The sequence below is a fragment of the Ailuropoda melanoleuca genome, chromosome 11 (assembly GCF_002007445.2).
Source record: "Ailuropoda melanoleuca isolate Jingjing chromosome 11, ASM200744v2, whole genome shotgun sequence".
NCBI lineage: Eukaryota > Metazoa > Chordata > Mammalia > Carnivora > Ursidae > Ailuropoda > Ailuropoda melanoleuca.
The window spans coordinates 11,160,154-11,182,253 of record NC_048228.1 but is presented as its reverse complement, the minus strand read 5'-3'; the positions used below and the strand labels follow the sequence as shown (position 1 = coordinate 11,182,253).

The 22,100-nt window shown below is 44.0% G+C and overlaps 1 protein-coding gene across 3 annotated transcripts in view; it reads right to left on the bottom strand.

Annotated features, from left to right (window-relative positions):
- The window catches only part of DNAJC16 (DnaJ heat shock protein family (Hsp40) member C16), a 36,631-nt gene extending 14,531 nt beyond the window's left edge, over positions 1 to 22,100 (bottom strand). The window contains exons 1-7 of one of the 3 annotated variants that reach the window (XM_019801958.2): positions 21,942 to 22,100; positions 19,545 to 19,729; positions 15,655 to 15,721; positions 14,324 to 14,663; positions 4,069 to 4,253; positions 1,981 to 2,085; positions 1,122 to 1,280 (exon numbers count right to left, since the gene is read on the bottom strand). In XM_019801958.2, the coding sequence (XP_019657517.2) occupies positions 1,122 to 1,280; positions 1,981 to 2,085; positions 4,069 to 4,253; positions 14,324 to 14,663; positions 15,655 to 15,721; positions 19,545 to 19,711 (1,023 nt within the window). In that variant the 5' untranslated portion in view covers positions 19,712 to 19,729; positions 21,942 to 22,100. The other 2 variants (XM_011227693.3, XM_011227694.3) reach the window with 2 other exon arrangements.

Genomic DNA, 22,100 nt, shown 5'->3' with positions numbered 1-22,100 from the left:
CTCCCACTCCCCCTGCTTGTGTTCCCTCTCTCGCTGGCTGTCTCTATGTCTGTCAAATAAATAAAATCTTAAAAAAAAAAAAAAAGATAACAGTCTTTTTTAGATTGGTTGTTTTCCCTTAGCTTATTGTTTAACTTAAAAACTCTGAAGTATTTATATACAAAATTTAAACTTGTAACAAGTTGTGATTTTCCAACAAGATTTTTAGTCCTTCTTTAAGATCAGATATTCACTTACTTGTTCTCTAAGTTTATGGTTTTCTTTCATTCCTTTTTATTTTTGTTTTAACTTTTCAATTTATTTTTGTAATTTATTTTAGAATAAGATTATTGATTTTCTGACAGGATCACTTTAAAGATAAAAGGTGATTGTTTAATTTTTAAATTTTTTTTTTTAAAGATTTTATTTATTTACTTGACAGAGAGAGTCAGCCAGCGAGAGAGGGAACACAAGCAGGGGGAGTGGGAGAGGAAGAAGCAGGTTCCGAGCGGAGAAGCCTGATGTGGGGCTCGATCCCAGAACGCTGGGATCACGCCCTGCGCCGAAGGCAGACGCTTAACGACTGCGCCACCCGGGTGCCCCTAATTTTTAAAATTAAAAAAAAAGATTTTTAAGTAATCTCTATACCTGATATGGGGCTTGAACCTATAACTCCGAGACAGAGGAGAGTCCCATGCTCTACCAACTAAGCCAGCCAGGTCCCCTATTTTATTTTTGTGGCAAAATATATATAATGTAAATGGACCATTTTAGTCATTTCCAAGCGCATAATACTGTGGCATTAAGTGCATTCAGACTGTCGTGCAACTATCACCACCACCCACCTCCCGACCATTTTCATCTTCCCAAAAAGTGTCCACATGAAACACCAACTCCCCATATCTTCCTTCCTCAGCCCTTGGCATCACCACCATCCCATTTCCTGTCAAAGGATTATCTTTTGAGCAAAAGAGTCCCAAACTGGAAGAAAACCAACCTCGTTTTTAAATTTCGTGCCTCTGAAGGAACAAATTAAAAACGAACTTCTCCTTCTCACTTGCTCTGTTCAATGTTGCTGTTTATTTCTAGAAGCCCAAGATACTAGGCGAGGACAATTCCAGAACAGGGCGGCTCTCACGTACCTGGATAACATCCGCAGGCTTGTTTATGTGTTCTTTAAAGATCAAGATGGCGGGGGCATAGACATTGACATTGTACTGCCTCGTCATCTCCTCCGCCCCTCTCAAACCGATGTGCACGTATCCGAATGACAAGTAATCTTTGTATGCAAAAGCAGTCAACTGTTAGGGAGTCAGACAGAGGAAGAAATTAAATTGGTAGCGGGATCACACAAACCAAGCGTGACCAGTTCACACCAGTGGTGGAGAGGAATGCTAGCTTGTATAGCCCCACTCGGGCTGCCAGACCTCTGTGCACTTGGAGGAATTCCACGGTGCTCCACGCCCAAAAACTGTACCCACAAAGCTAAACACAGTGAATTTTATTTTTTTTTTCACAGATGGAGAAAAATATTCATTTTACTGAGATCTACATGGAGTGTTTGAGGAATCACCTCAATTACGGAAGATGGCAGTGACTGTGTCAGAGGTTAAGTGGGACACTTTCCTCTCCCGTCCCATGTCACAGCGCTAACCAGAGGGGTGCCAGAAGTGCTGTAGAGGGTGTCATCCAGAGGGCGGGTCTGGGAATCACGCAGTCACTACGGGGGTAGGTTATACAACCTCTCTGACTGAGCTTCAGTGTCTTGGTCTATAAAACAGGGATGATATCTGTACCACGGGCTCTTCTGAAGATTCAGTGCTATGTGTGTGGAACGCACTAGCACAGTAATGGCACCAGGAGGTGCTCAGTGTATGGTGTTATGGCAAATTTCTGGTCTTCAAACATTTCTCTTTGGATAAGCTCTTACAAAAAGGACAAGCAGGCCACAAGTTCCTTCCACCAAAAAAAGAGCAAACATTCCCCCAGCACATAATATACCTTGTACAGCAGTGGTACGACGGGCACCTGGTCAAACAGAAGGACATGGGGTTTATTCTCTTGCTGCCAGCCGGAGAGGAATCGGACGTAATTTTTATTTGTAACCTTAAATTGAAGAGAGGATGTCAGTTTCAGAATTCAGTTCTCAACAACTGCATTATAATGTAGTCAGGAGATAATGAAACAAAATCAAGTATGTGTAAAAGATTGTTTCATAGAGAATAAAAAATGCAGACCACTAATTTTTTGTCTGATTAAAACAGTTTAAAAGAACAGTTACTGATTTCATATTTTCATGTGTTCCCAGTCTTACAGACTGAAATCACCATCTTTTCTGGAATTACTGAGCACGCTATTAAAAAAAATGAACTTTTGAATTATAGACATGCTTCTCAATCTATTAACCTGTGGAAAATAATGCCGTGATTACTCTTTTAAAGTGGCTTAAAAGAATAAGGGGGCCCACTCAGTCTTTATGTTACACAATTTCATTTATTACCATGTGAATTGCTACTTTTGTGCTTCTCTGTTTATGCCTTAAATGATCCTCCTAAGAGAACATAAAAAAATGAATAAATTAAAATTCTACCTAGAGGGGCGCCTGGGTGGCACAGCGGTTAAAGCATCTGCCTTCGGCTCAGGGCGTGATCCCGGCGTTACGGGATCGAGCCCCACATCAGGCTCCTCCGCTATGAGCCTGCTTCTTCCTCTCCCACTCCCCCTGCTTGTGTTCCCTCTCTCGCTGGCTGTCTCTATCTCTGTCGAGTAAATAAATAAATCTTTAAAAAAAAAAAAATTCTACCTAGAAATTTTTCATAGTTAAAAAAGGTTTCTTTCCATTCTGCTTCCAGAAATGATCTCCATTAAACCTCAATCTGATCATTTCGCTCTCTGCTTACCCCCTTTAATGGCTCCAGCACCTGCAAGCCAAGGCCCGAGTTCCTCACCAGGGTGGCTGGGCTCTCGGAGGCCCTGGCAGTGAATTTCTGTAAACCCCTCTAGTCTTGTGCTCTCCAGCTCACTAGTGACTACCTCATGCACAGCTGACTGCTTCATGTCCCAGACCTCTGTCCACCTGCAACTCATTCCCTACCTCTGTCTCCTCACCTGGCAAACTCAATGCAGGGACTGTTTCTGCCAGGAAGCCTTTCCCAGCAATCCTGGACAGCCTCTCTGCAGATCAGATGGGAAATAATCACCCACTAGACTGGGAGCTCCTTGAAAAGTGTCCTTGACACTTACAGTAATCTCTAACAGACATTTCATAAATGTTTGAGGACCTATCCAGACAACCTACGATTGTTCTAGGAGCCTACTGTGCTCTCTGCCAGCTCCAACAAATATTTCTTCTGTAGATAATGATCCTGGTGGGTTAGTCTATGAATAGTGCATGTGGAAATAGGATGGAATTGTTGGAATGTTCACTCTCCCTGGTATAGTTAAAGGAATGAATTGCTTAAAGCAAACAAGAATACTGTTCTGGTTCCGCTGATTCCTAATCTAAAATACTGGAGGAAAAATGCTTCTTAAGTATGAAAATCATAAACCAGTATGAGCTCTTTGTGCCTGGCTTCTTAGTGCAATTTTTGTCCGTGAAATTTATTCATACTTGCGTTACTTGAAGCTCTGAAAGTTCCAAAAATATTTGACTTCATGGAATCTTGTGTTTTTCACAGATGTGATTGTTAAATATACAGTGGAATGTAACTTAATTTGAATCCTTTCATAAGACAAATACCTTCAAATGAACAAACTCACGAGTCAGAAAGAAATCCTTCATCCTACGTTGTGATTTAATTTTTTTGTTTAGAAAATGAGTCACTGTCATTCCAAGCTCAGATCCCCACCACCATGTAAAAATGCCCAGTGGTTGCCAACAGGGAGGGATTCTCTCTCAGTCTTTCTACTTTGCTTCAATTTTCAGTCTCCTGCAGACTTCATTTAAAGGATTTCAGTTGAGTCATTAGTTAATTAACATATAGCTTTCTCTGTTCAAAATGACACTCAGGTCTGAGATGACCACAGACAGAGTTAGGGCCACTAGTGGTCCCAGGTACCTTGTAAACTACTGTTCCTCCAGGTACTTACTTTCTCCACCAAGTTCCCTGGAAGAAGACCGTCTACAAACTGTCGTAGGTTCTCGCGGACGACTGCGTTATGGAAGAAGGAGATTTTCCCATTTATGATTCCTAGGATAGAGGGAGTGCTGTGCGCTCCCAGGTGATGGGCCAGGCGTCTCTCGTACCCAGCATGGACCACGCCAATTCCTACACCTGCAAAGTATGGAAGACCTACATGAGGCCTTTTTATGCCCCCATGGTAGAGGAAGAAATGCTGATAAGTGGTTTTTTGGTGTCCAATTGAAGTCCTGACCTAGGAGGGGGGGATATCTTTCCTAACAGACTGACGAGCATTTTTTTCATTGCTGATATTCTAAGTTGGTTCAGCTTTTCTGCAGAATAATCTGGCATTACTTAAGAGCTACGAATCTTTGTATCTTTTGGTCCCTGTTATTTCAAATTTTGGGAGATGAGAAAATACTTCAAAAGAAAAGAAAGCAATCTGCTCACAGTGCTTCTATTCACAAGGAAAAAAACCTGTAAACAATCCAAGGGTTCAACAACTCGGCAATCGTTAGAAAAATAACTATGATTTATTAACAGAAGTCAAATCTTCACACTCTTCAGAGCAATTCTCCCTTATATAAATTACTTTGTAGAGATAGATATTAGAAAGTACACATTCTCAAAAGGAGAAAGAAATTAAGTTAAAGTCACATCCCATATAAATACTGTTAATATTTTGGCATCTGTACCTTTTCTGACACAAACATGTGTGGACACACACACCTTTATATAAAACAAAACAGGAGCATCTGATACTCATTTCACTTAATAGTTGAGTAAGTTTCCTTGTTCCTTCCTTCAACCAATATATCTGGGGAGCCAGCTCCTCTCCCAAACACGGAAGGTATACGAAATATTCACAGCCAGCAAGGACCAGTCTTCTCTGGATGTCCAACAGACTTCTCCAGCTTAACATTTCCCAAACCCAACTCCTGCTCTCCTCCCCCAGGCCCATCCTACGCAGGCCTCCCCTGGTCACTGATGGGGCCCCTTCCTTCCTGTTACTTGGATGGAAGACCCGAATCATCTTCCACCTCTCGCCTCTCACACCCCACGTCCAATCTGTCAGGAAGTCCTGTTGGTTTCGTTTTCAAAATACGCCAGGAATCTGTTTGTCTCCACTTTCTTTAGATTCCCCTCTGAGTCACCATCTCTTCCCGGTTACCCGCCCAATGTTATTGTCTCTCCTGGTCTCCCTGTGGCCTGTTCTCAACATACTAGTCACGCTGTCTCCTCTAACACACACACACACACACACACAAACGGATCATGGCACTCCTCTGCCCAAACCCTGCAAAGACTTCCCATTTCACTCAGAATAAAAGCTGATCGACACAAAGGACAAGAAGGTCCTTTGTGATTTGGTCCCTGGCCCTGCTGTCCTCTCCTCCTCGTCCTACTCACCTTGCTCCAGCACCCAGCATCCTTCTCTTCCTTAAACCCACTGGCACGTTCCTGCCTCAGGGCCTTGGCACTGGCTGCTCCTCCTGCCTGGAGTGTGTGCCTCCCCTGACATCTGCATAGCTGAGTCCCTCCTTTGCCAACTGCAAGTCCTCAATGAGGGCCACCTGGCTACCATGTTTGAAACCATACTCCCCACACTCGGGATCCCCCTCAATCTGCTTACTTTCCCTTTTTCCATAGCATTTCGCACCTCCTAACACATCACACGCTTTGCTTTTTTCTGTCTGTCTGCCCCTGCTAGTTCACAGATGAGTTCACAGATGTATCCCAAACCCCAGACCAGAGCGTGGCACACAGCGGGAGCTCACGGAAACCCGGCCATCAGTCTGTTTGAATGCTGAAGCTGCTTTGGCCTTCACTATTACAAGTAATATTTTGATGGGCATCCTTGTATATCTTCGTGTACACATCTTTGTGCATGTGTGTGATTTCCTAATCAAATTCCAAAAATGGGATTGCTGGATAAATGGCAGGGATCACAAGCTTAATGCATTACAACTGCTAAGGAGACGAAACAAATCTATCTGCAGGGTACCTGACTATGACCCCTAGAGTATCTCAAGGGCAGGTAAGGAGGAACCTTGGATGTCACGCAGTCCACCCCCTCATGTTACAGATAAGAGCGAGCTTCGGAGAGATGACGGGATCCTAGTTCGCAGAGCTGATAGCACTTAGAACCAGAATCCAAGCTGGATGTTCCAGAGCCAAGTCTAGTACATGACATCACACCATACTACAGGCATTACAGATAACTGTGGAATAGCGTCAATGAATGCAAGTCCGTGTGAAAATTCTGTGAGCAGAAGAAAGAACAAGAATATAGGAGGCACATACACTGAGAGATTTGGTTTTATGTAGTGAGAAGAGACATCACTTAGGGACATCAAGTGGCCATACAGCCAAGGCCCAAGGGTGGAATGACCATGTCTAGAACCCTTTCTAAGTGAGGCAGAATGGCTAGAGCTTTACAGACAGCATCACTTTGCATACTCCCCAACATCCCGAGCGGTCAGTGCTGTTACCTTCATGTTCCCAGTGCCTGGGAGCCAAGGACAACTGAGCTGGCATCACAGGCAGCATGCAGTGGAACCAGGATCTGAACCCAGGCCCATCTGAGCGCGAAGCCTGGCTCCGTCCTGGCTTGGAAGACTGACCTCTTCCACCGTAGGTTCTAAATACCGGAGGGATCAATTTCTTAGAGACTGACTCACCCTAAATGATCTTACACAGAGCAGATGCCAATTTATTATCCGATCCCAGGGAGTACACCTTTCTAGTAACTGCGCCATTCAGGCTGCCCTCTGCCAGGTTTCAGGACACACAGGGACCAGAATTAGTAACCAGAAAGGTGGCCAGTGGGCCTGGAGTCGGGACGAGAGATGCAAGCAGCCCTGGAGAGCAAAGGGAAACTGAGAAGCTCTTCTGTGCTTGCTGTTCACTCTACTCTTCCCCCAGATATCCCTGGGGCTTGCTGTCACACCCCCAGTGGGCTGCCCCCTCAGTCAGGCCCTCCTGGTCTGCCCGGTGTCAGCCTGTAACCTCATCCTGGCATTCGCTGGTACCCGCCCCGCCTTGCCAGGCTAGAGCGCCCTCGAAGGGCTCTGTGGTTTACTTACGGTGTGTATTCACTAGAACAGACGCCTTGGGAGTGCGGGGAGTTTTGCTTATTTTGTTTACTGCTGCACCCCTAACATCTACAACAGTCCCTGGCACTTAGTAGGCACTCAGTTGTGTGTGCCTGTGTGTGTTTTTTAAGATTTTATTTATTTGTCAGAGAGAGGGAGCAAGAACGAGAGCGAGCAAGAGAGCGTGAGCAGGGGAAGGGGCAAAGGAAGAGGGAGAAGTAGGCTCCTCACTGAGCAAGGAGCCCGACGTGGGGCTCCATCCCCGGACCCCGGGATCATGACCTGAGCTGAAGGCAGATGCTTAACCAACTGAGCCAGCCAGCCGTCCCAGGACACTCAGTTTTTTAAAAACAAACCAATGAATTAAAAATCAGTATTGACAATCAGTCAGATCCAGATTCAAGCCCAGCTCTGCTCCCCATTAGCTGTGTAACTTCAGGCAAGTCATTTCACCTCTCTGCGTCCGTTTCCTCATTTGTAAAATGGAGATAAGTTGTTCTGTTGGGACTAAACCACACGACATAAAACAGAACCTAACCCCCGAGCCTGGAATACAGTAGGTGCCTAATTACAACTGTAATTATTAAGTATTATTTCATCCAGACCATGGTGAAGCCTGAGATTGTGTCTGTGGGGGTTCGATTTCCGCCTCGCGGAGCCGGCATCCTTCAGCAGAGTGGGATACACACGGCAAACCCTTGCTATCTCTGCTGGCCTCCCCCCACCTCTCCAGCCCTCCCATCAGTACAGCTGCTTTCCTGGTTAGAACAGAATACAAGTGGTCAGGCTTCGTTTCTTTCACTTAAATTACCGTTGAGTCCTTACATACGTCCCCTTCGTTAAACGTATTTCCAAATCTATAAAGGCCATTTTCTTGGATCATTTCTACAAAGGACTTTGCTTGTTATTATCATAATCCCACTTCTAAATTCTGGAGGAATTTTACCTCTCTTCTATAGATTAACTAGCATATGGATTAGAACAGAATAAAGAATGATAAATATTTGGTGTTTCGATTGGTGGTCTTTTCCCTCCTGAGAAGATATTTAGTAAGAATTCAGATCCAGGGGTGCCTGGGTGGCTCAGTTGGTTAAGCGTCTGCCTTTGGCTCAAGTATGATCCCAGAGTTCTGGGATCGAGCCCTGCATCAGGCTCTGTGTTCAGCACGAAATCTGCTTCTCCCTCTCCTTCTGCCCCTCCCCACCACCGTTGCACAGCCTCTCTCTCTCGCATAAATAAATAAAATCTTAAAAAAAAAAAAAAAGAATTCAGAGCTAACCCTCCACGCCGCCCCCCCCAAGCTGGAGAGGAAGAGTGAGAAAAGCTGGCAGCACTGTTATCTCACAAGACTCCAGTTGGGAAATAACCAGAGATGGGTGGTGACTTGGAGTCTCTGACTCACAGAGAACAACACAGTCTCCATTGTCTCCTCCTCTGCCTTCGAATTTTCTACACTTCAAAGTTCAGGGTCCATAAAGCAAGCTCAGCTAGGCCAATAGCAAGTAAAACTATCCATGTATTCTTATCTTGATTAGGCATAGCTTGGCTAGAGGACAGAGGGACATACCCCAGATCCAAACAGACATGAGCAGTGAACTTAAAAGAAAGGCAAAGCAGATGTGACCTTTTTCAGAAACATTTGATTTTGATACGGACTGGTGTTTCTGGCTAATCTGCAGATCCTGGGTAATTAAAAACACTACCATTTCCTTCTCTTTCTGAGGTTGGAAGAAGTTTTCCTTCTGTACGGTACTAAAATGCGTCCACGCCATGCCTCTGTTTTGAGGTACCAATTGTATTCACTTCCATCATGTGATCCTAAACGTGTATCGTACCTTTTAGGGAAATTCTTTCTTTTTCTCTTCTGTTAATATAGACACATTCATTTTTTTTTAAAGATTTTATTTATTTGAGAGAGAGAGAGTGTGTGCAGGCACAAGCAGAGGGAGCAGAAGAAGGAGAGGGAGAAGCAGGCTCCCGGCTGAGCAGGGAGCCCAACGTGTGGCTCGATCCCAGGACCCTGGGATCACGACCTGAGCTGAATGCAGTTAATCGACTGAGCCACCCAGGCGCCCCTAGACACACTCATCTTTATTTCAAGTTTTACATACGTCTTAAGGAACGGTACAAAGCCAACTGGAGGAATGGGCCACTGTCAAATCTGACTAAACACAAACCCATCAATAAAGAAATTATTAATAAAATAATGTGAAATGGAACAAAATTAAGGACACGGCACTAAAGCAGATTTTTAAAAAATCAGTATCTAGGCAGACCCTTTTCCTAGACAGTGTAACACTGTTACATACTTAACAATTCCTTAAAAGAGAGTAATTACTCCTTTTTTGAAATAAGAAGTCATGGGGCACCTGAGTGACTCAGTCGGTTAAGCACCTGACTCCCGGTTTCGGCTCAGGTCATGACCTCGGGGCCATGAGATTAAGCTCCGAGTCAGGCTCCACGCTCAGCAAGGAGTCTGCGTGAGGTTCTCTCTGCCTCTCCCCCTGCTCACGCTCTCCATCTCTCTCTAAAATAAATAAATAAATCTTTACAAAAAACAAATAAGAAGTCATGGCGAATAATTTGCAGGATTGTTCAAGCTGGGCTCCCTAAAACGGTATTTGATTTTAAGACACGCAACCTGCTCGACACCCTGGTCGCTGTCTGTACCCCTCCCGCGGAACACTCAGAGCACAGGGATGATGCACCTGTGTCTCCCGCCGGAGTCTGTGGAGCAAGGACCACGTGTCACTGATTCCTGAAGCCGTGTGGCATGGTGGTTAAGAGTGACCCCTAGAGTTACGCTCTTGGGTCTATATCCCAGCATTGCTACTTGTGGACAGTGTGACCTTGACTAGTTCCTTAACCTTCCTGGGCCTCGGTTTGCTCACCTGGAAAATAGGGATAAGAATAGTCTCTCCCTCGCTGAGTTGCTCTGGGGATACAGACAATCCTCACAAGGCACCTAGCAAAATGCCAAACAACCAAAAGGCTCAATAAAAATGACTACAACTTACACAATAATGTCTAACATAGTACCTGGTTCACCAAGAAGAGAGTGTGGAATGAAAACACGAATTCTTTCTCATCCTCCGCTTACTCCTGCAGCACTCTGTGACTCTGTAACTGCAAATGTGATTCTGTACTTGCAAATGTCAAGTGTGAATTCTCTGGGTACGTATTTTCTCTTCTGCTCAACAGTAAGCTCCTCGAGGTTGAAGGCGGCACTGACGACCCCGGTCCTCCTCCCCAGGGCAGCTGTTCAGGCACGTGGGCTGCGTCTGTACGCTACCTGTTACCACACTGCATGGCTACAGATTCCACCTAACCAGCTGCCACGTGTCTCCCCGGGTTGAACTGTTCTATTTCATCCATCCAGGGCAATCCAGGCACTTTACGTTATTCTGAGACAAGGTCCGAGCTTCCCCAGACCCCTCAGCTGATCTTTAAGACAGTCTGCTCTTCCTGGTTTGTTTGGATTTTTTTTTTAGAGATTTTAAGTAATCTCTACACAAAACATGGGGCTCCAACTCACATCCCTGAGATCAAGAGTCCCCCTGCTCCACTGACTGAGCCCACCCGATGCCTTAGTCTGCTCTTCCTATTAACTCAGAGTAGAAACATTTTTGGCACGGGGTGTCCTGGTGGCTCAGTCGGTGAAGCGTCTGCCTTTGGCTCAGGTCATGATTCCGGAGTCCTGGGATCGAGTCCTGCATGGGACTCCCTGCTCAGCGGGGAGTCTGTGTCTCCCTCTCTCTCTGCCACTCCCCCTGCTCGTGCTCTCTCTCTCTCAAACGTTAAAAAAAAAAAAAAAAAAAGAAACATTTTTGGCAGTATCTGCCTTAAAGGGTAGTGCTGCCTCACGGGACAGGGAAATGGCTGTGGACACTGTAAGGATCTCATCACGCTGCCACCCAACTGTAACCAAGTGGAGCCTGGCTGTCGGGAATCTTCAACTAATACAAATGTTCCAAAGAGGAAAATGGTTTATAAACCAAATTAATCTAATACATTTGGTCAAAACCTGCCTTCCAAGGAACTTCAGGGGTGCAGTGGGGGAATGGCCTGGACCCTCAGTAAATGTCACTTCTATGGATCTGAATTCAGCTTCTTCCATCCCTGTCACTTAGGTCCTGACCTACTACGATCAAACAACATGACAACCTAAAAGTACAGCAAGATCTTCAATCGTCAAAGCTTTAAGGACATTAAAAGGTGGTACAGCATGGTGTGCAATGCACGGACCTAGGGCCAGACTACTGGGGTCCAAATCCCAGCTTTGCCAAACACCAGCAGTGGGACCCTGACAAGGTCCCCAAAATGAGCTACGTGTCTGTAAAAGAGAGATGACAACAGCGCCTGCCTTACATGGCTGTTGTCTAATATGAGTTGATACAATTGTGTTTCTCCATAAATATGAGCTCATGTTACTATTTTCATGTCATCATGTGCAGTACATCCAAACGTAGTTACCGTTTAGAACAAGTTCTCAAATCCAGCTCTTCCCTGCATCCCCTGCCCATCCACTGGCTCGAGTCAGAATGCAGTCAATCTTGACTCCCTCTCTCCTTTTCCCCCATTCCTCACATTCAGATGGTCTCCAAGAACCAGGTCCCTCCAGAATTCCACGACCCTACCTCTCAAATATCTTGTCCACCTCCCTGTTCCTTCTGTCCTCATCTGGGCCAGTGGTTGCTGTCTTGCCAGGGCCGGTGACCTCCCTGCTCCTCTGCTTACCTTCTTCAATCTGTCCTTCAAGAGGCTCTAACAGCTTTCTAAAGTGTAGATGCAGTTAAATCAGGCCTCCATGTGACAATTCTTCTTGGCTTTATTACATACTGTAAAATAAAGTCCAGCTTCTGAAGCCTGAACGTTAAAGCTCCTTACTACCTGGTCCTAGCACGCTCTTCCTGCTTCCTCCCCCTCAGCTACACCCCGAGTCACACCCTGCGACTGCCTGTCCTGTGGACGCTCTTTGTTTCTCTGGCTGCCCTGTTCCCTCTGCCTGTAATGTTCCTCCTAGGTTTCCTGCCCATCTAACTACCTTGCGAGACTTAGCTACACATCAGTTGAAACTTGGTGCCTGCTAGCCAGTGAGCTGAAGAAAGGAGACTCACGTATTTGAGAATGATTTTAAAACATTTATAAAACAGGTGTTTTAAAAATTTTTACTTTGGTAAACCAGAAAACCTAGTTCATCAGAAATTCCCTAAGGCTCATTTTATGTTTGTGTTTAATATATATCAGGCACTTAATAGATACTTTTCTCATTTAATCTTTGTATCAGTCCTGTTGGTTTGACATTATTACATCCATTTTAGAGATGCAGAAACTTGTGTTAGGTAATTCATCCAAGGACACAGAGATAGTAAATGACAGAGCTCCGATCTGAACACTGGTCTGCCTGACTCCAAAGCCCAGGGATGGGACACAGGTACCACCGTGCTTCGCTCCCTCACTGTTCACCTGGCATGTTTAAAACAGACTGCTGGCTCTGACCTGACTTTGGTGCAAACGCACTGCCGTCCTAACTTCTGCAGCGGTTTAACGTTCTGCTATTGGGTCTGAATGTCGGCTCCTAGAAGAACGAGGGTAAATAGTTTCCAGTATACCACCTAGTGGGGCATCGAAGGCAATTACGCTTTTTGACAAAGAAGCTGTTCAACCCAGGGGCTTCCAGCTGATCTCAACCTCTCGTGTACTCATTATGCACCACCAGCATGCTTCTGCTGGCTGCCCACCACATGTATGACACTGTGCTAAACTTAGTTCCTCATCTTCTTCCAAGAACGTCTTTACTCAATGTCACAATAGCATTTCAGCAAACTGGAGTGCTTCTGAACCAGAGGCTGAAAACTTCTGCTTTAGGATAAACGAACTGATGGTTTTCATTGGTACGTTCTCTGCAGAGAAATCCAGGCCCTTGGCCCCTATGACTGAGTTTGGCCTTTCTTAGTTACTCAAGAATAGGTCTGCTAATGCCTATAAAACACAACACACACACCCACAACTCAGTAATTCCAACTTTTAAGAGTCATTAAAATAAACACCCTGTCTAGATCACTGGCATCTTCCTGGCACTAAGTGGTAACTATGAACATCGAACAGCTAATTCTGTGATCCAGAGCGGTAACCCATGACCGTGAGTGTTACGGACAGAACTGTGCCCCTCTGCCCAAATCCGAATGTTGAAGTCCTAACCCCCAGTACCTCAGTATGTGGCTGTATTTAGAGACAGGGCCTTTAAGGAAGTAATTAAATTAAAATGAGGTCTTTAGGGGCGCCTGGGTGGCACAGCGGTTAAGCGTCTGCCTTCGGCTCGGGGCATGATCCCGGCGTTATGGGATCGAGCCCCACATCAGGCTCCTCCACTATGAGCCTGCTTCTTCCTCTCCCACTCCCCCTGCTTGTGTTCCTTCTCTCGCTGGTTGTCTCTATCTCTGTTGAATAAATAAATAAAATCTTTAAAAAAATAAAAATAAAAAATAAATAAATAAAAAGAGGTCTTTAGGGTGGGCCCTAATCCAGTACGACTGGTGTCCTTGGAAGAAGAATTAGGACACAAAAAGAGAGAGAGACACCAGAAACGTGCACACAGATACACGACCACGTGGACGTGCAGGGAGAAGGCGGCCAACCGCAAGCCAAGGAGAGAGGCCTCAGGAAAAAAAACAAACCTGCCAACACCTTGATCTTGGACTTCTAACCTTGAGAACTGTGAGAAAATACACTTCTGTTGTTTTGTGGTATTTTGTCATGGCAGCTCTAGCAAATTCAATCACAGGATGAAATCACAAATCCTAATGAGAGCAATCTGGAGATCCCACCAGCATCAAAATTGATGCTTGAGGGCTGCTTTGTTCAACCAATAATTTTAAAACCTCTCCCATGTATTAGGCCCCCAACTAATGTTAGGAAACTATACAGACAAGGCTTCAAATTCGTAGTACAAAATGAGAGTGGCTGACACATTTCTTTCTCTGAAAATGTGTCCTTGGGAAACCCCAGTCACCATGAACTTGGGAAGAGAAATGTCACTGTTTCTTCTCCCCAAGAGCCCATAAAATTCAAGATACAAATGTTACCTTCCTCTATACAGACACCTTCCAGCAAATAAAATGATCTTACCCAATCCTTCCAGCTCCTGAACTACCTCTTTCCAAACAGGCTCGATGTGGATACAGCTGAAGCACCAATCTGAGGTGATCTTGATGAGGTAGGGTTTCTTGAAGCTATCTGGAACCACTTCATTCACGTAGTGTGAGAAGTGCAATAAATACTTCTCGTCAATGGAGTCCCGCCGCTCAGAATTAAAAGGGAAGTGAAAAAAAGATTCATCGAAGTAAAAATTCTCATGGAAATGGCGGAAGCGATACTCCCGCTGTTGCTGCTGCTTCTGGTAGCCCTGGTTCTCTCCGGCATCTCCATAGTGATCATAATTGGATCTCTTTTCTTCGTTGGAAAGAATCTATAAGGAAAGAAAAAAAATAGGAAATCCATGAAACAGGAAAAGTTTCACCCACAAGGCTATCCTGTGAGCACCACGGAAGACACAGGAAGAAAAGAAATGTAAAGCTACAACAGGGTTAGATATTCTTCAACATACCAGGAAACTCCTCTCTCAATTGAAATGTTCAACATTTCAAGACCAAAAGACTTCGGTCATTCAGATCTCGTGTTCATCTTGGCTTTAGAGATTTTGAGTTATTACAGTATTCGACGCATCAGTAAAACAAGTAAAACTTAACATAATGTTGACCACAAAAAAAATTGAGTAGGTCATGCCACTTCAGTTGGAATAACTCAAACCAAGATATGAGAAGCTACGAACACCAAAAAGTAGCCACAGGACTGAGTTCAGCGTCTTGTACGTTAGCTCTGGTTTACTTAGAAATAACTCTGAAGTCTAAAATTTGAGAAGCTATTTTAGGTGATGCACCATTCTAAAGCCAAGCACTGTCTCTCAAAGAGCATTACCCTGCACAGATCAGGAAGCCACGGATTCATCTTTTCTGCACATTCTAGACCAAGCTACTTAAGCGGACATGTTGGAAAATTGTTGAAAATCTTGTGTTTCTATGTACTTGTAACCTTGTGCCACTTTAATAAATACAGGCACATCGGTCTTTCTTTAATATAAGTTCTAGTATATATGCTGCCGAGGTGAGCATGTGATAAAAGTTTCTACAAAAGAAATACAGGCCTACATGTAGGAATTCTACAATTCCAATTAAAGCCTTTAAAATAGGCCAGTTTTTTTTTTTTTTTTTAAAGAGCTGAAGTATTCAGGCACCAATTTCAACATACTGGATGTGGCTAAACATGCTTTCTCTACCGTCATCTAGACACTGGGTCAAGGGCATTGGGAGTGTGCCCCTTCTGAGAGGTCTTTACAAAACTGGCCACCTAAAGAATATTTTATCAGAGCTAATGGATGCATCACAAGTTTGACACGGTACCTCATAAGCCTTGCTAATTTGGATGAACTTGTCTTCTGCTCCAGGATCTTTGTTTTTGTCAGGATGCCTGAAACACAAACGGGCAGGCAGTGAGCGTGGATTTAATGTTTTACATGCAGTTAACATCTTGTACACACAGTTCACTACATCAGAGGCAAATGGAAGGCCGTTTTGTCAGAATGGTTTCTTAAACGTAAACGGTAGAAGCAATCAGTTGCTTCACATGACCGTGATAATTAAGTGAAACTTGGAAGCAGGCTGTTTCTACCAAAAGCACTTCAGTGGGGCACATTCTCAAAGCACCAGGGAGTTCAGCAGCATCCCACTGAGGAAAGGTGTGCTATGCGCATGTCCTTATGTGGTTCCTGAACGCTGCTGAAGCTGGTTCCAGGCTACTGTCACTGAGCCCTAAGAGCCGACCTCTCTTCCCAGGATGGCAGCAATTCACCCCAACGTTGGAATGTGATCAAGGAAGGGATTTCTTCTGACAACTCAGGTAGACATAGGAAACAGCTTTTCCGATACACCGTTTAGTGACAACCATGTTCCAAAAAGCATTTGGCTGCTGATGTTCGAATGAGGTTTCAGTTTCATTATTGCTCTGCTTATCCCTTTTTTGCCTAAGGTGGCCTTTTACCTGTAAATGGATAATGATTTCCAGGCCCCATGTTTTAAGAGGTGAGAAAAATCTACAGTTCATGCAAAGTAATTTAAACTTCCGTTAGAACTACTGTTTGCTATTATACACAGCTGACAATTAACTGTATCCATTGGCGGTCATATGTTGTTCTGTAATTTGCTCGTGTTTATGCCAATTTCAGCTTTGGAGATTTTTAAAGTTCTGGAAGGTAGGGGCTAGGTTTTACTTCCTTAGGATCGCCCAAGACCTAAATCAGTGTTTTATACCAACTGATTTTTCAATGTTCTTTTGTTAAGAGATTCCATTACAGAGTATATTCTTTACGTAATCACTTCTGTAACTTTTAGTAAATTTCCTCTAGAAAGGTTCAGGAAAGAGAAACAATCCACTGGGAAGCAAATGACTACTAAAAACAGCACCAAGTACATTGGAATAAAGAAAATTTATAACTTGATCAACTTATTCTGGCAGGAACATGTTTGAATGAATTATACCACATATTCTGATTTCTCTAAAAAAAAACTGCAAATGGCCGGCTGTTGAATTTAGACATCATTCCTCCCTTAACTGTTTAGTTCTTATTACGGATATTAGTGGGGGAAAAAAAATCTCAGCTGGGTATAATAAAAATAGTATGACTTAGGGAAATAAGATGGTGGTTCCAAAGCATGTTTCTGGATGAAAAAAAAAAGTGTTTTAAATATTCAAACTTAGGCTAAAGGCTGAAAAGAGAAAAATGATGCAATCACACAAATGAAGATTTAACATACAGAATGTAGTAGGGGAAGAAGGATTGGAAGGGGCTTTTGAGGAGACCGAACCAAGGACAGGGCTGTGAGGGCGGCTGGGTTAGAACCACAGATCCCGACGCCGACAAAACCAAGGCCAGAGAACGGGGAGGAAACCACAAGACAGTTTCAGGTTATAAGGAATATTTTCCTAATTGCGGGACGCTACCATGAGGTGGGAAACATGTAGAAAAGGATAAATCCAGCTCTAGGAAAGAACTGCCCAATACTATTTTCAGTGTGTAGGAAACATGTCACCAGCCGCAATATGATACACGGCCTTTAAATCTGGAAGTGAAGAAAATACTGTACTTGGTATCTACTGGCTGTAGAAAAAGTAACACAGAAAAGTCACAGACAAATCGTTTTACTGTCCCAGTGACTGACCACGTTATACCCATTTGCTTCCAATCAAATTTTAGGATGCCTTATTCTTGGGGTGTGAGGGTGTTTATTTTGCCAATGTAGATGATAAAAGAAAAGCACCTATATTAAAACTTAATTATTAGGAGAGAAACATAGTTTTCCTGAGAGGAAAAAGTGACTTGAAATGGTTTCACCAAGGAAGGGGAAAGCTCTTGAGAAGCTTAAGAAACATGACTTAGGAGTAAAACCTAGCAGAGGAGAGTTACAAATCCAATTCAATGATTAACCGCTTCCCCTTCCCCCAGCTGCTGTTCATACCGAAAAGTCAGACTGGGAAGCACGGCTATTTTCAGTGCGTATGAAGCCATCATGAAATGAAACCAATGATTTTACGGCTAAAACACTGCCATAGCCAAAACGGCAACAAGGAATAACATGGTGAAAATACAAAGGTGAAGTAAAATTTTAGACTTTCCCTGGATGATACTCTCTATATTTCTAAGGTGATGAATGACTCCTAGAGAGAATCTAATTAAGGAAGAGAAGCATATGACTCATTTAATTAATAGCATAACACCCTTTTCAGCTCTGGAAGACAGAAAAGTCAAACCTGTACGTTTTAATAGATCCCACGTACTCAAACGATCATTTCTGCTTTTAAAATGTTGCCAAAGTCCAGTACCCTGTCCAAAAGAACGTTGCTATCTTATGAATTTATTGCAGATTTATGTATTTTGCTTTAAATATAGAGGCAAGAGTTTGAAACGATGCGGAAAGCAATTTTGCTGTAAAGAGAGTCCCTGGAAAGAGGCCACACATAATCAGATTGTGTTTTTAGTATAGAATTCTGGATTCTCTGTGATTGGAGTTTGGTTTAAAATATTTATGTATTCAAAACATTATATTTTAAACTATCTTTTGCCTTTATTGCAACCAGTTTAAAGCTACGCTACATCTTTCACTGAAGAATAATGGTGTCAGGCAGAGTCATGCACGGCCTGCAATGTCATCTGCATGTGGCAGCTCTGCTCCTGCACAACTTCCTGCCCGCCCCAACACTAACCCACTCACTCTAACATCTGCTCAGACCGGTAAGTGATTAAAAAGTAAAAAAAGCAATAAACTACGTATGAGCGCAGAAGGTCAAGCTACGGAGCCCAGCGGTAATAAAGACTTAATAAGAGTGAGCCTAGATTTCCCCATAGGTAAAAGAGGGACAGCATATCTCCCTCATAGGGTAATTATAAGGTTTAAATAAGATAAAAAGCATAGAACCTGGAGCCGAGCACGCAGCAGGTGCACGATGATCGTTTCCATCCCAAACCTGCTTTTATTATCTATGACTGGCTCCCCCAGTTTCTAGTCACCTGTGCCCTTCCCATCCTTCTCCTCCTGCTGCCACTCCACTCCAGCTGTGTGATCCAGAAACTTCTACTTCTTTGGCACGTCCAGAGCATTGGTGGAAAAAACTGATGACGTCTGTCCGTAAGTTTTAAATTTATTGCTCTCCTGCTAATTCACAAACACTTGTATACTCTTTAGCAAATACAAAACCTATCTAGATAAAGTTATGATTTTTTTCTATAGGATGATTTTTAAGAGTAACGCACTCAGTTTCTGAACATTGTAAAATTGAGGGCAAAAAGCTCTTACTCTAAATTTTCTTGAAAGCTTAAAACCAATAATTTCAAATATAGGATTGGAGGGTGTTCCCTTCTGCAATGACACTCATACTGAGCTACTTCATGGCTAACACATCATGGGGCTGGTTAACTGATCCACGGTTGATTACATACACATTTAAAACTAAAGCTCCCTTCTACTTTAACAGTAAATACACTAGCAGCATCTAGGGTAGTCCTTTAGGCCAAAGAATTCTTGAAAGGGGGTTTCACAGCAACACAGGCTTTGGATCTCATCACTAAAAATTACAGGATAACATGAACATTAGTTCTCCCCAGTAAAATATTTTAGACAGATATATGTTTATTGAACATAGAAACAGAGACAAATAAAAGCTAACCATAATTTAGGCTTCATTCCCCTGCTAAAACTGCTTAGCTTATATTAAACTGCTATTTCTTTGTTTCACCTACCATTCCCGGGCGAGCTTCTTATAAGCCTTTTTAATATCAGCCTGACTGGCTGTTCGGCTGACCCCTAGGACTCTGTATGGGTCCAAATCCAACGCAGACAGAATTTGCAGGGTCACAACCAGAACTACCAAGAACTGCCAGGAAATGCTCAACTTTTTCACTTCCATTCCTCTTCCTTTCCAGAGCTGAAATGATTGAAGAGGCAATAAGTCTCAGCCGTAGAAACCTGGACAGTCTTGCTTTTTAGGTAAAGGGATAAGATATACAGATGAAAAACAAAACAAAACAAAAGCTATTTGGCAGGAAAAGTGTGAATCTGTTTGACCAAGTCTTTTAAAATCAACAATCTTGCTACTATTTTTGAGTATATCACACATAAGAACTATTATAGATGAAAAGATGAACAATAGGACTTAACAGCAACTTTCCAGACTCCTTGGATTAGAAAGGCTTTAGAAATGACTGAACATGAATGAGATGAAGAAATAATAAGCCAATGTGGGAAAACGTACATAGGAAAACCAAGGCAACTACATCTCAAAAACTGTTTCACTTATTCTGACAATAAGACTTCAAATTTAAAAATAGCGGCTTAAGAACAATTCACTGAGTACATGCTAAATAAATTCATGAGATCTTAAGATTTGCCAGGTGCAAAACTATGAAATTAAATAGTTGTGACATTCTTGGGGTTAAATAAGTACAAGTAGGAAAGTGAGATACTCTAAAAAAAACAAAAAACAAAAAACAAAACGGTTATGACATTGTGTACCCAATTCTATTCTTTCTCACCACACCCACTGGACCAAGAAAACAGGGATGGTGCTCTTTAACCATGAGCAATATGGGTATTATACATGGAGACCTCATGGTGAGAAAAAATTTAGTTTTCCACGTGAAGGGAGATTAATGGCAAAGGCTGTAGACCAAGCAGGGTCTTCAAATGTCAAAGAATCCATGTCTGGTGAGTGTGGTAACTGAATTCACTGTGGGTTCAGAAATAACCCTGGTTGGCTAATGAACAAGGTAGTGCTGTATTGCGAGGACATGTACAGTCCAGAATTATGATCTTTGTGCTATCATATGGTGAGTATTCAAGGGTCGTATTTATCTTGACTTCTCATGAATTACTAAAGTTTTAAGGTTCAAGTGTCTAATGTGACACCTTATTTAAGGAAGGCTAAGCTGTTAACAGCGGTGGATTTTGACAAGCAGAAGTCTAAATAGTGCCTGGGCGTGCTCACGAAATTGACTCACTTGATGGCCAATTTTTAGGACTGCATGCATGCTGAACAAAAATCCTAGAACAGGGGTGCCTGGGTGGCACAGCGGTTAAGCGTCTGCCTTCGGCTCAGGGCGTGATCCTGGCGTTATGGGATCGAGTCCCACATCAGGCTCCTCTGCTATGAGCCTTGCTTCTTCCTCTCCCACTCCCCCTGCTTGTGTTCCCTCTCTCGCTAGCTGTCTCTATCTCTGTCAAATAAATAAAATCTTAAAAAAAAAAAATCCTAGAACAAATCAGTTTCTTCCTTGTTAAGGCAACCTATAACCTATTCTGCCCTATAAAACAAGTACAGAGCGCTTAAACTTGGGACGGTGAGGTAGGTATTGGTTAAGCACACAGGCTCTGGAAACAGACTCATATTGGGATCTGTCCTCCACCACTTTATGACCTTGGGCAAGTTACTTAAACTTGCTAAGCCTCAGTGTCATTCATAAATGGAGGCGAATAATACCACCTTGAAAGGATCAGCAAGGAAGTTAAATGTATGTAAAGGATTTACTGAACATAGGGTCAACAGTCAGAAAGTGATACTTATTATTTTTTCTATTACGCAGTGCAATCGCTGCCTTATTCCACCGTGTCAGTCGCCTCCAGTGAGCAGCCCAAGAGACGGGGGGCTGTGAAGTTCTTTGGCTGGCAGTCTCGAGCTCGGCTGTGCCGGCCTCGGGGCAAGAAACCACCTGCCCAACAGGTAGACTACCGCCCGCGGGCAGTATTCCCTGGTCCAGGCAGAGGCTCCAAGAGGCACGCTCCAGGTCTGAGCTCCCGCCGGAGGTCGCAACCCTCCAGGAGAATACCGCCTCCCCCGCCACCCACCGAGAGCCCTGGGCCGGGCCCTGTCGACTCCCGGTTTCCCCCGGGCCCGGGGGAACCCGGAACGAGGAGGAACTGACGGGAGATCCCCGAGTCTGCCCGGCCCCGCCGCATCCGCGGCTCCGCGCGTCACGCCGGGAAGGAGTTACCGGGAAAGGGCACCGGCCCAACCGGCTGCAGCGTCCGTGCTCCAGTTAGTCCGCCGGGCCGGGAGCCTCCGGTCCGCACCAGCGATAGCCAAGGGGAGAGGGGCGGGGACGAGCGGGAGGGGTCACGTGACACTTAAAGGCTCGGCTCACCGAAGGCGCGGACTGAACGGGTCGAGGACTTCTACTTTGCGAATCTGTTTTGACCCTTGCTACCCGCCGTCTGCGCGTGGACCTGGCGCGGTTGCCATAGGGACGAGGCGCGCTCTTTGGCTGGATCCAAAGGGATGATCGTGACCAAAGAGGCCAAAA